This window comes from Carcharodon carcharias, chromosome 18, assembly GCF_017639515.1.
Source record: "Carcharodon carcharias isolate sCarCar2 chromosome 18, sCarCar2.pri, whole genome shotgun sequence".
In the NCBI taxonomy this organism is placed as follows: Eukaryota; Metazoa; Chordata; class Chondrichthyes; order Lamniformes; family Lamnidae; genus Carcharodon; species Carcharodon carcharias.
The window spans coordinates 23,866,751-23,878,837 of record NC_054484.1 but is presented as its reverse complement, the minus strand read 5'-3'; the positions used below and the strand labels follow the sequence as shown (position 1 = coordinate 23,878,837).

General features: G+C 44.0%; 1 protein-coding gene across 4 annotated transcripts in view; it reads left to right on the top strand.

The window, feature by feature from the left end:
• The window catches only part of LOC121290609 (bromodomain and WD repeat-containing protein 3-like), a 181,341-nt gene that overhangs the window by 124,640 nt on the left and 44,614 nt on the right, over nt 1-12,087 (top strand). For all 4 annotated transcript variants that reach the window (XR_005945850.1, XM_041211275.1, XM_041211274.1 and 1 more), the window contains one exon: nt 883-994. Coding sequence is in view for 3 of the 4 variants with exons in the window: in XM_041211275.1 (XP_041067209.1) it covers nt 883-994 (112 nt within the window). In the remaining variant the exon portion in view is untranslated. The remainder of the gene's footprint in view (nt 1-882; nt 995-12,087) is intronic.

Sequence of the window (12,087 nt, the reverse complement as noted above, 5' to 3'; positions counted from 1 at the left end):
GCTCTGCAGTCTCTCACCATTTAGATAAAATGCTTTTTTTTATTTGGCCTGCAAAAATGGACAACCTCACATTTTCCCGCATTATACTCCATTTGCCAGGACTTTGCCCACTTGCCTAACCTATCTATATCATTTGTGGCCTCCTTATGTCCTCTTCACAATTTACTTTCTTACCCATGTTTGCGTCTTCAGCAAATTTAGCAGCTGTACCTTCGAACTCTTCATCCAAATCATTTATATAAATTGTAAGGAGTTGAGGCCCCAGCACTGATCCCTGTGGCACACCGCTCGTCACATCCTGCCAACCAGAAAATGACCCTTTTATGCCTACCTTCTGGCTAGCTAACAGGAAACAATTTTCTATCCATGCCAGTATGTTACCCCCATACTGAGGTTTTAGTTTCCACAATAACCTTTGAAGAGGCACCTTGTCAAATGTCTTAAGTACAGCACATCCACTTTTTGAATAAAGGAGTTAAATTAGCTATTTTTCAATCTAATGGAGCCTCTCCCAAATCTAGTGAGTTTTGGAAAATTAAAACTAACACATCAGCCATCTCACTAGCCACCTCTTTTAAGACTCTAGGATGAAATCCATCAGGACCCGAGGACTTGTCAACCCGCAGTTCCAACAATTTGCCAAGTACCACTTCCCTGATGATTAAAATTTTCTTGAATTCCTCCCCCCCGCAATTCCTGACTTACAGCCATTTCTGGGATGTCACTTATATCCTCTAGAGTGAAGACCAATGCAAAAAACCTGTTCAATTCATCCACCATCTCCTTATTTTCAATTATTAACTCCCCAGACTCACTTTCTGAATGTGGGTATTCATCACTTCATTCAAATAATTATCATTCATGTTCTTTTTGTTGCTACAGGTGACAAATTTCGATCTATAATAGATGATGTTTGGTGGTTTGGAACAGCGTTAAGTCAAGAACCCTTCCAGCCGATGTATCCCGATAGTAATTTCCAGTGTTACACAGTTCGGTAAGTTGGGAGGAACCATATCTGAATCCTAAAGCCTGATTCTATTAGGTGTACAGCTCTCTGTTTTTAAACATTTAATTGAGACTAAAAAATGCGTGATTCTGTAATTCAGCATGGAAAAGCCACAGATAAAATAAGAACTAAGGATTAGTGTGGTAATCAGAGATGCAATACACCTTTAATAGAATGTGGGCAGATTGATCACGTGACTGTATTACTCAATTGCTGTGTAGCATGGGCTACAATGTTAATCAGTAGTTTAGAATAGGGCCTGGTTTGAGAAGCAAACATGTGTTAGTGCTCTGACTTTTGCTAATAAACAGCATTTGCTTCATCTTACATTGGTCTCTGTGTCTGCAGTATCTTGCTTACCAACTCATTCACCAGTAGATAGGCATGCAACTGTGTTTGTTGAGCAAATTGACCTGACAGAAGGAACATTACAACTGGTGATGAGGCAAAATACGACCAGTCGACAACACCAAAGAAAGCCGTGGAAATTAAACAGAAGTAAATCAGCTGTACCTTGCAAGGCGATTGTAAGTACAGCTTTCATCATAGTAGCCAGAGTTATCTCCCCCCAATATGCCAGTTTGGCCGTTTTGAACCATTTGATCAGACCACCGATGACTGGTCACATTATTTTGAACGCCTCTTTTCGGCCAATGACATATTGGGGGAGGAGAAAAGGCAAACGGTCCTCTTATTGACGTGTGGTAGTAAAACATACAGCCTAATTGGTAGTCTAACAGCACCCAAAGCCCCAAATTTCAAGAACTTTGAGTTAGTAAATCTTGAGAAAAGCCACTTTCAGCCGAAATCCTCGGTAACAACCCAGCGTTTTAAATTTAATTCGAGGTATGGCGCACCTGGAAAAAGAGTCACTTGCTATGTAGCAGCCTTAAAACAACTGACAGAGCATTGAGAGTGCGGGACGTCAATTAACGACATGTTAAGAGACCGATTAGTATGTGGGATTAATGAAGGCGCCATTCAAAAAAGGTTGTTGTCAGAAGCGAATTTAGACTTCAGCAAGGTGCTGGAGTTGATGCTCGCAATGGAGAGCGCAGTCAGGGATTCAGAAGCAATCAAGGGAGCACAAAATGGTGCTGCCCTTCGAGTCAGGAGGGAAGCACCAGTTAAAAATGACACGGAAGTGCTGCACTCTGTGGAAAGGCGGGAAACAGCCACCATTAACAGACCAGCAAGAGAAAATCCAGAATAATAATAGCAGAAATGGAACCAGACAGCTGGCAAGTGAATGACAATTTAAAAGAATCGAGTGTTTCTATTGCCATCGTAATGGACACATTATGCGATATTGTAAAGACAGATTAAGACAAAACTTTAAGCAAAAAGGTAGAAATTGTGAAATCCACATAATAGAGGAACCAGAAGAAACACAGTCAGATATTTACTCACTACACAACTTAAAAATGGGTAAAACAGAGCCAATCTACATGACAGTGAAAGTCAATGGACGCCCGATTGGAGGTGGATACAGGGACATCCATGACAGCATTAGGGGAGCACACATTCAAATATCTGAATGAAGGAGACTGCTCGTTAAATCTGGAAAATTCAGATGCTAAATTGAAGACGTCTACTAGTGAAGACATACAAGTAAGAGGTATATGCAAGGTTCCAGTACAGTATGGAAATCAGTCTGTCAATTTACCGCTAATGGTGGTAGCAGGGGAGGGTCCAAATCTACTTGGTCAGAACTGGCTTAAGGAAATAAAGTTGGAGTGGACGAAGACTTTTCAACTCAGAATGAAAGACCTGCAAGAATTATTATAGAAAAATGCCTCAGTTTTCAAGGAAGAGCTTGGGAAGATTCAGGGACTGCAAGCTAAAATCCACGTGGATCCTGGGGCAACCCCCAGATTCTTGAAGGTGGGGCCAGTTCCTTATGCATTACGAGAAAAAGTTGATGCTGAATTAGACATGCTGGAAAGGTAGGGAGTCTTACAACCTGTACAATTTGCTGAATGGGTAGCACCTATAGTTCCAGTACTAATGCCTGACCAGAGTGTGTGAATATGTGGGGACGACAAGTTGATTGTTTAAAAAAAATGGCCAGACTTGACAGGCATCCGATACTGAAAATTGTTGGATTGTACTCCAAGCTGGCAGGAGGAACCGCGTATATGAAACTTGACATGAGCCATGCTTACTAGCAAGTTGAACTAAAAAAGGCCTTTAGAGATTTTGTGACCATCAACACAGGTTACCTTTCGGAGTCTCATTGGCTTGTGCCATTTTCCAACGGGCAATGGAAAATTTACTTCAAGATTTACCCCATGTTGTGGTTTATCTCGATGTCCTAGCAACAGGACTAACTGATGAAGAACACCTGGCTAACCTGGAAGAGGTATTGAAGCATTTCTCACAAGCTGTAGTACGTTTGAAAAGAGAAAAATGGATCTTCCAAACAAAAGAAGTGGTTTACCTGGATCATAGGGTTGACTCCCAGGACCTTCACCCAGTAGAAGACAAGTTGAGAGCTATTCGTGAGGCCAGCACTGACAAACACCATAGAACTCAAGCCCTTTTTGGGAATGATTAACTATGGCCATTTTCTTCCAAGTTTGTCCACAATACTGGCTTTATTATATGGTTTGCTCAAGATAAATCACAGGTGGACTTGGCAAGCTCCACAACAGCCATTTATGACAGTAAGCAGTTGCTACGTTCATCGGCCCTGTTGGTACATTTCGACCCAAAGAATTAATTTTGACCTGCGATGCATCCCCTTATGGAGTAGGGGCTGTACTCTCCCATCGGATGGCGGATGGCTCTGAACAGCCCGTTGGTTACATCTCAAGAGCGCTCAGTATTGCAGAATGAAGATACTCACAAATAGAGAAAGAAGGCTTATCTATCGTATTTGGCATTAAGAAGTTCCACCAATACATCCGTGGTTGCTACTTTACCATTGTATCTGACCAGAAGCCACTACTAGGCTTCTTAGGGGAAGATAATGCAATACCCTCCATTGCCTCTGCACGCATCCAAAGGTGGGCACTGATTCTAGCTGCTTATGAATATACTTTTATCCACTGGTCGGGAAGCCAGATTGCAAAAGCCGACGCACTGAGCCGATTATCTCGAAAGACAGCCGGGTGAATGCCCCCATTCCTCAAAAGCTCGCCTTGTTATTAAACTTTCTAGATTCGTCACCAGCACATGCCAAACAAATATGAGAGTGGACAGACCGCAATCCAGTTTTGTATCAAGTAAGGGAATAAGTCTTACAAGGATAGTCTAACGAGCCAAAGTCAGATGAAATGAAGCCCTATTTTAATAGGAGATATGAACTCACTCACCTGCCAGGATGGCATCTTGCTGAGAGGAGCTAGGATCATTATGCCTTCGAGAGGAAGAAAGCCATTATTGATCGAAATGTATAGTGCTTACTCCAGCACCTTTAGAATGAAAATGTTGGCGCGCAGGTACCTATGGTGGCCAAGGATGGATACAGAATTCGAAAACTTAGGCAAGAGCTGCATACAGTGCAAACAGGTATAGAAATTGCCCCCTTCTGCTCCATTGCATCCCTGGGAACGGCCAAAAAGGCCATGGGTCCGCTTCCACGTTGACTATATGGGGTCTTTATTAGGCACAATGTTCCTCTTGATTATAGACGCTCACCCTAAGTGGATGGATGTATACGAGGTGAGATCACCCACATCTGCCGCCAACATAGACAGATTGTGTCCGAGTTTTGCGATACACGGGTTACCAGAGATAATAGTGTCTGATAATGGAATGGCATTCACCAGTGGGGAATTCCAAAGATTTACAAGTCTCAATGGCATAACACACGTTAAGACCTCATCATACCACCCTACATCCAATGGTTTGGCCGAGAAGGCAGTCAAATCCGGAATGAAAAATCTGGATGGAGACTCTATTGCAACCAGATAATCACGTTTCCTACTCCAGATATAGGACTACACCACACATGACCACCAACATTGCCCCCACAGAGTTATTGTTGAAGAGATGTATTAGGACATGTTTGAGTCACATAAGGCTGAATTTAGAGGGGAGGGTAGAGAGAGGTCTGGAGGCCCAGAGAAATGGACATGATTACCACAGTCGTGAAAGAAACTTCGCTATTGGACACACAGTTTTTACAAAGAAATTTGGAGATGGGCCCAAATGGCTATCAGGTGAAGTTAGGGTAGTGACAGGACCCCTTTCCTATCACATTTCGGTTGAAGGTCAGATAATTAGGAGACACATATAGCACTTCAGGAAAAGGGAAACAGATCTACAAGAAAGGATGTACCAAGCATTCCTGTTGCAGTCTACACCACATGTGGAAGGAACTCCACTTGGGTTGGAAGTGCCTGGTAGAATCCGTTGAGCCTGAGAGTCGAAGAAACAAACTTACAGGTTCCTACAGGAGAGCCTGGTGGACAGATGACTCCTAAGGGAGAGGCCTCGGATAAACCATCCGAAGTAATAGAGCCATGACTTTCGACAGGTTTAAAGAAGCCTCGAGAGAGACTTAATTTGTAAATAATTGATATATTGTCAATATTGTAAATTGTACTTTTGAGTAAAGGGGGAGGATGTGGTGCTATACACCTTTAAGAGAATGTGAGCTGATTGGCCACATGACTGTATTGCCCAATTGCTGTGTAGCGCAGGCTACAATGTTAATTAGTAGTTTAGAATAGGGTATGGTTTGAGAAGCACACATGTTAGTGCTCTGTGACTTATGTTAATAAACAGCATGTACTCCATCTTACATTGGTCTCTGCGTTTGCAGTATCTTGTTTGCCAACTCACTCACCAGTAGATAGGCATACAAGTGTGTTCATTGAGCAAAGCGACCCAACAGAAGGGACATTACAATTAGTCAAAAGCCTACTTAATGCTCAGAAGCAGAGGAGTTATAGTCAGGAATTTATAGAATCATTGGTTACAAAAAGGAGGCCATTCAGCTTGACGTGCCCATATTGAATCTGCAACAGCAACTCTACTAGTCCCACTCCCCTGCCCTTCCCTGTAGCCCAGCATTTATTTCTTCACCAGTGCCTATCCAATTCCCTTTTAAAAGCTGCAATTAAATCCGTCTCTCTGCTCTGAGGCAGTGCGTTCCAGAGCCTAGTTCCCCATTCTTCAAAAAAAAACGTAGGCTGGGAGTTTCTGGCCCTGGTGTGGTGGTCTCAGCTGCAAGTCCATTGACTTCAATAGGACTGGAAGCTCCCACTGGCGTGCAAGGCTGTAAAATCCCACCCCTAAAATCACCATTACTACTTTTACTAATCATCTTAAATCAGGTTGATTCTCAACCTTTCCACCTCTGGGAACAGTTTCTTCCTATCTACTGTCTGAAGTCCTCTTGGTTTTTGCTCAATGTTCTATTCTCTAAGAGAGTGACCCCAAATTCTCCAGCCTATCCTTTTGACTGAAGTGTCTCATCCCTGGACCTATTTTCCTGAATCCTTTCTGCACCCTTCTAAAACCTTCACATTCTTCCCAAAGTGTGGTGTCCAGACTTAAGCATAATACTCCAATTGAGGCTGAACCAATGTTTTAATTAGAGTGCAAAAGCAAGAAGTTATGATGAATCTATGGCTCTATTTATAAAGCCCAGGATTCTGTACACCTTTATAACCACTTTCTCAACCTGCCCTGTCACCTTCAACGATTTGTGCAAATATAACTCCACGTTTCTCTGCTCCTGCACTCCCTTTGTTCTTCCTACCAAAATATGTTGCTTCATGTTTCGCTGCATTAAATTTCACCTGCCACATGTTCACCAATTCCATTAGCTTGTATGGCATTCTGAAGTCTTAACACTTTCCTCCTCTCAGTTCACAATACTTCCAAGTTTTGTGTCTTCTGTAAATTTTGAAATTTGTTCATTGTTGTTTTGCTTCAAGGAGTAGTGCTACTATGCTTTTATATGGTTAATATGACCAAAAAAAAAAAACCAGGTCACATTACCTCTGAAGCCGTTGATTTGCTCAACCTTCCTCGCTTTCATTTTTTTATGCCATTGTCCACAGCAAAGCTTTCTTGATCACCCACCTCAGTTGTTCCTCCTACCCCCCCTTCCCCATTATGGTCCCACCTTGACTCTCTGAAATCCACGGAATGCAGATGAGCATAACCTTGGCGTATGATATTTTAGCTACCCATCGTCAGATCTGGCTTGAGCATATCTAGTGCTGTTGGGTTTGTTGTGCTCTGCCAAAACTGGCCAATACTGCAGGATTGTCCTAAAATGTAATTATGCCATCCAGCTCTTTTCCTTTGCTACTAACTAGCTCCATAAACCCTGGCTTCTCAACACTATCCCAAATAAGTGTGAGGATCTTGAACTTTGTCACCTTGGTTATAACCATTTATCCATTTGTCTCTGCTGTTTTGTTCCCTAGCTTTCTCTTGCCCTGACCATAAACCTGCATTTCTAGCTCCTCCCATCTCTTCTCATATGCTTTCCAAATTCACCTAGTTCATGAGACCCACCTCCTGCTCCCTTAACCCCCGTTTCCACTGCCTACTACCCAACTTCCCTTTTTTATCCCTCCGCAATTGAACGTTGTAGTGACTCTATCCTTCCTTTTTAGAACAGCCAAAAACTACCCTTGCGAACTACATCTCTGTTTCTTCTGTCCAGCGATACTGCCAGAGTTGCTGAATATTTCCTGTATTTTCTGTTTATGTTTCAAATTTCCAGCATCTGCAGTACAATATAATGTCTCAAATCTGGCTTTTTAGAATGTGTCGTGCATGAATTTTAATAGAAAAAAAACTTGGCTGGACAATTTGCATGGACGCTGCATTGAAGCGTTGTGGCGTTTGACCTTTGCTACTTGCACACTGGTCTATTCCCCCGCTTCGAGTGACTCTTGGTTTCACTCGAACTGCCCCGCCCGAAATCCAGCAAGATCTGCAGTCTGGCATGGCTTTGGTCCTGAGGTTGCTGATTTTGAGACACTGTACCTGTACTTTGCTCATGCATTTCTATTTCAGAACCTCTCTTTCCTCACCAAAGTCTTTGAATGTCCAGTCATCACCCAAATTCATGCCCATCTTTCTCATTACTCCTTGTTTGAATTTCTCCAATCCAGTTAGCCTCTGATAATACAATGAAATGACCCTAACTAAAGTCACAAATCTTATCCTCCATGGCTATAATACATTTTTCTTCCTTGATTACTCAGCAGCCTTTGGCAAACTGGGTCATACCATCCTCCTCTAACATCACTTCTCCATTGTCTACATCAGTAGAACTGCCATCCATCTCCAGGAATGACTTGTTTCATTCCTGCATCATTACTCTGGGAATCCCCAAGGACCTACCCTTAGTCTGCTCTCTCAACTATGTGCTGTACCTTAGCGAAATGGAGAGCATTCTCATCTTTGGCACTCAGTGTTGGTGTCTAAGATTCTCATGTCAGATAGACACGATATGATGCAGGTTGACTCTGTACTTCATCGTACAGAGCTGATTTGGGGATGGTTGATGACAGCGCTGGGCGACCAAAATGTGTATGTGTTAACGTTTCCCAGCTGTGACACTGCTTGCTTTCAGGAACACACAATTTTAAGTGAATTTCTTTTTTAACATAATGGGCAGAATCCTCCAATGGAAACTGCAGTGAATGTTGGAACATTCAGGTCAACATCCAGTGGGTAGAATTGTGGTGCCCAGACCCTCTATGAATGTCTCCAACACTGTTCTTAGTGTTGGGGTCTTGGGTTTGACAGCCTATACTTTGCTATATGTTTAGCCACTCCTTCTCCCACCGTTAAGCTGAGGCAAAGGAGTGATTAACAGCAGGAGCTGTTATGGAGAAAGAACACACCCTGCAACCCCATCAAAACTCTCCCCCCCCCCCCCCCCCCACCCCCCCCCAGCCCCACAACCACCACCAACAATGCTCACCCACTCCTGTGCACCCCTCGATAATACTAACCCTCACTCCTCCAGCCCCCAACAATGCTCACCACCTCTCATACATCCCCAACACTGTTTATCCCTCTCTCACTCCCCATGACAATGTTCACCCTCTCTCCATCAACCCCAGTGACAATACTCACGCACCCCCTGCAGCCCCAAAACTCTGGCTTCTGTCTAGCTGATGTTGGAAGAGTCAGCAGTTGGGGGTGGAGGGGCGGGGGCAGTGGTGGATGGGGTGAGCCAGGATAGCAGGTGAGCATTGTTGGTGGTTGAGGAACGGACTGTGGGCATTCTTAGGGGGGAGTGAGGGAGAGAGGGTGAGCATTGTTGGTGGTTGAGGGGGGAGCGTTAGCGTTATAAGGGACTGAGGGCAGAGTGAGGAATGTTGGGAGTTGCGGGAGGATGAGCATTGTCGAGGTTAGGGCCTTGAGGGCGGGCGAGCGTCGTTGGGCTGATGGGGGAGGGCGGGCAAGCGTCATCGGGCTGATGGGGGAGGGCGGGCGAGCGACGTCGGGCTGAGGGGGGGGAGGGAAGCCGGGCGAGCATCGGGCTGAGGGAGGGAGGGAGGCTGGGCGAGCGTTGTCAGGGTGTGTGGGGGAGGGCGGCCAGTTGAGCGTCGTTGGGGAGGGTGGCCGAGTGAAGGTCGTCGGGGTGTGTGGAGGAGGGCAGCCGAGCAAAGGTCGTCCATCGGGTTGTGTGGGGGAGGGCGGCCGAGCAAAGGTCTTCGGGGTGTGTGAGGGAGGGTGGCCGGTTGTGTTTTTGGAGTGTGTGGGGGAGGGCGGGTGAGTATTGTGGGTGTGGAAGGGAGGGTGAGCATTGTTGGGGTGGGTGAGCTGTGTTGGTGTGAGCACGATGTCGGGGAGTGCCAGCAGGATGTGAGCTATGTTGGGGAAGGAAGAGATGTTGCTGACAGAGACGTTTGAAAGCTATGCAGGTCAATGAATTGAAGATAGAATGGGGGTGCCTTCTGTTCATGATGAGAAAGGGGGCATGGCTTAGCTTCATTTACATATCGCCACAAGGCTCACCAGATACCTCGTCACTGGAGCCAGGATCGAAGTGTCCGGAGGGTCCAGTGCAAAAAGGTAAGGGGGCAGTTTTTAAATGCAGTCAGCGGCATGTACTCCTGCTCCACTGCTGACAAGAAGATTTTGGCCTAGATGTTCCTCAAACAATTTAGATCATTACATTCAAAACATATGTTTACTGAATCAGTCAGAATATCAACAATGTGCTTCAGCCACAGTGAGTGGTTGGCACAGAGTGCATTGCAAACATTGTGTAAAGTTGGGAATTTGCATGTGGGAACTGGGTGCTGAGGAGGAAGGTGCTTTTTTTCCCCCTATATATTAGGAATGATTTGTTTTATAGGTAGATCTACCTTAAATTAAGCAAGACCAAATTATTAGTTAAAAGAATCAACTTTTTATTCAGCCATAGGATATTGGCATCACTGGCAAGTGATTTATTGCCTATCCCTAATTTTCCTTGAGAAAGGAGTTGTCAGTTGCTTTTTGGAACCGCTGCTGTTCATGTGATGTTCGTGTACCCAAGATGCTATTCGGGAAGAAGTCCCAGAATTTTCACCCAGTGGCAGTGAAAAAGTAGCAATATAATTCAAGGACAGAAGGGTATGAGTGTGAATCAGGCAGGGAAGAGGATCCCAGGTCCAGTGCTCAAGGACTCCTGGTGTTTGCCCTCCTCTAACAGGCACGAGGCTCTGGTTGCCTTTGTGGTTGATGACAAGGTCTGCAGAGTGGGTGGACAAACTGACGATGGCATTGTGGTACAGAATACCACTCAAGCGGTGGGAGTGGAAAGGAATGTGGTGGTGGCAAGGAACAGTGTAGTCAGAGGGGTAGGTATTGTTTTCTGCAACTGCTAGAGGGAGCTCTGAAGGCTGTGTTTTCTGACTGTTACCAGAGTTAAAAACATTTTGTGGCTGGAAAAGAACTTGGATTGGGAGTGGAAGGATCCAGTTGTCATGATTTAATTAGAAACTGACAGCAAAGGTAGAACAAGAAATGATGTTCTGCTGAGGCAGTTTAAGGAGCTAGGGTCCAAATTAAAAAGCAGAATCACAATGGTAATAACCTCTGAATTATTATCTCAGCCATGCACAAATTATCATGAGGTCAATCAGGTGGTGGGTTGAGTGCGACGTCAAAGAAAGGGGAAATAGGGGCCTTCTTTCATGGACCATTGGCACTAGTATTGGGGGGGAAATTCCATTGGGGCGACTCCACTTAAACTAGACTGGGATATATGTCCTGGCTAATCATATAACTAGGGCTGAAGATAGAGCTTTAAGCTAAAAAGGGGGGTGGGGAAAGGAGGAGGGTTCAAGTGAGGAGAATTTAAATCTAAAGAGAAAAGCTAAGGCCACAGAGCAGTGCAGTATTTTGAGTGAGAATAGCAGTGTGACAGGAAGGAACAAGTAGCTTAAGGGCAGTGAGTGGTGCCCCTCAAGCTATATATTACCAAATGCTTCTCTTAATGGAGAGGAATGCCTATGGTCTCTTGTGGAGTATAGCTATTTACAATCAGGGAAGGGGCTATTTTAGATCGTCTGTGTAATGAAACAGGGTTAATTAGTAATCTCATAGTATGGTACCCTCTTGGAAAGATTGAACACAATATGGTAGAATTTCACATTGTGTTTTGTGATGTATATATATCCAAAACTAGAAGCTTGGACTTAAAAGAAACAATGACTTCTGTATGAAGGCATGTTGGCTAATATAGATTGGGAAATTAGGTTAAAAGGCATGATGATAGATGCGTGTTTGCGAATATTTAAAGAAAAATTTGTAATTCTCAAGTCTAAATTCCATCGAGGAACAAAAACTCCATGGGAAAAGAGATTTATCCATGCCTAACCAAAGAGTTTAAGGTAGTAATGGATTAAAAGAAGAGGCTTGTAACATTGCCAAGAAGAATAATAAGCCTGAGGATTGGGAGAGTTGTAAATGCAAGTACAGGATTACTAAATATTGATGAAGAGGGAGAAAATAGAACATGAGCAAACTAGTCAGAAATATGAAAGATTCTGAGAACTTCACTTATATTACAAGGATAAGAGTATTGAAGATAAAAATGAATCCCTTAAAGTCTGAGATGAGAAATTATAAGGAAGAATAAGGAAATGACAGACATTAAACAA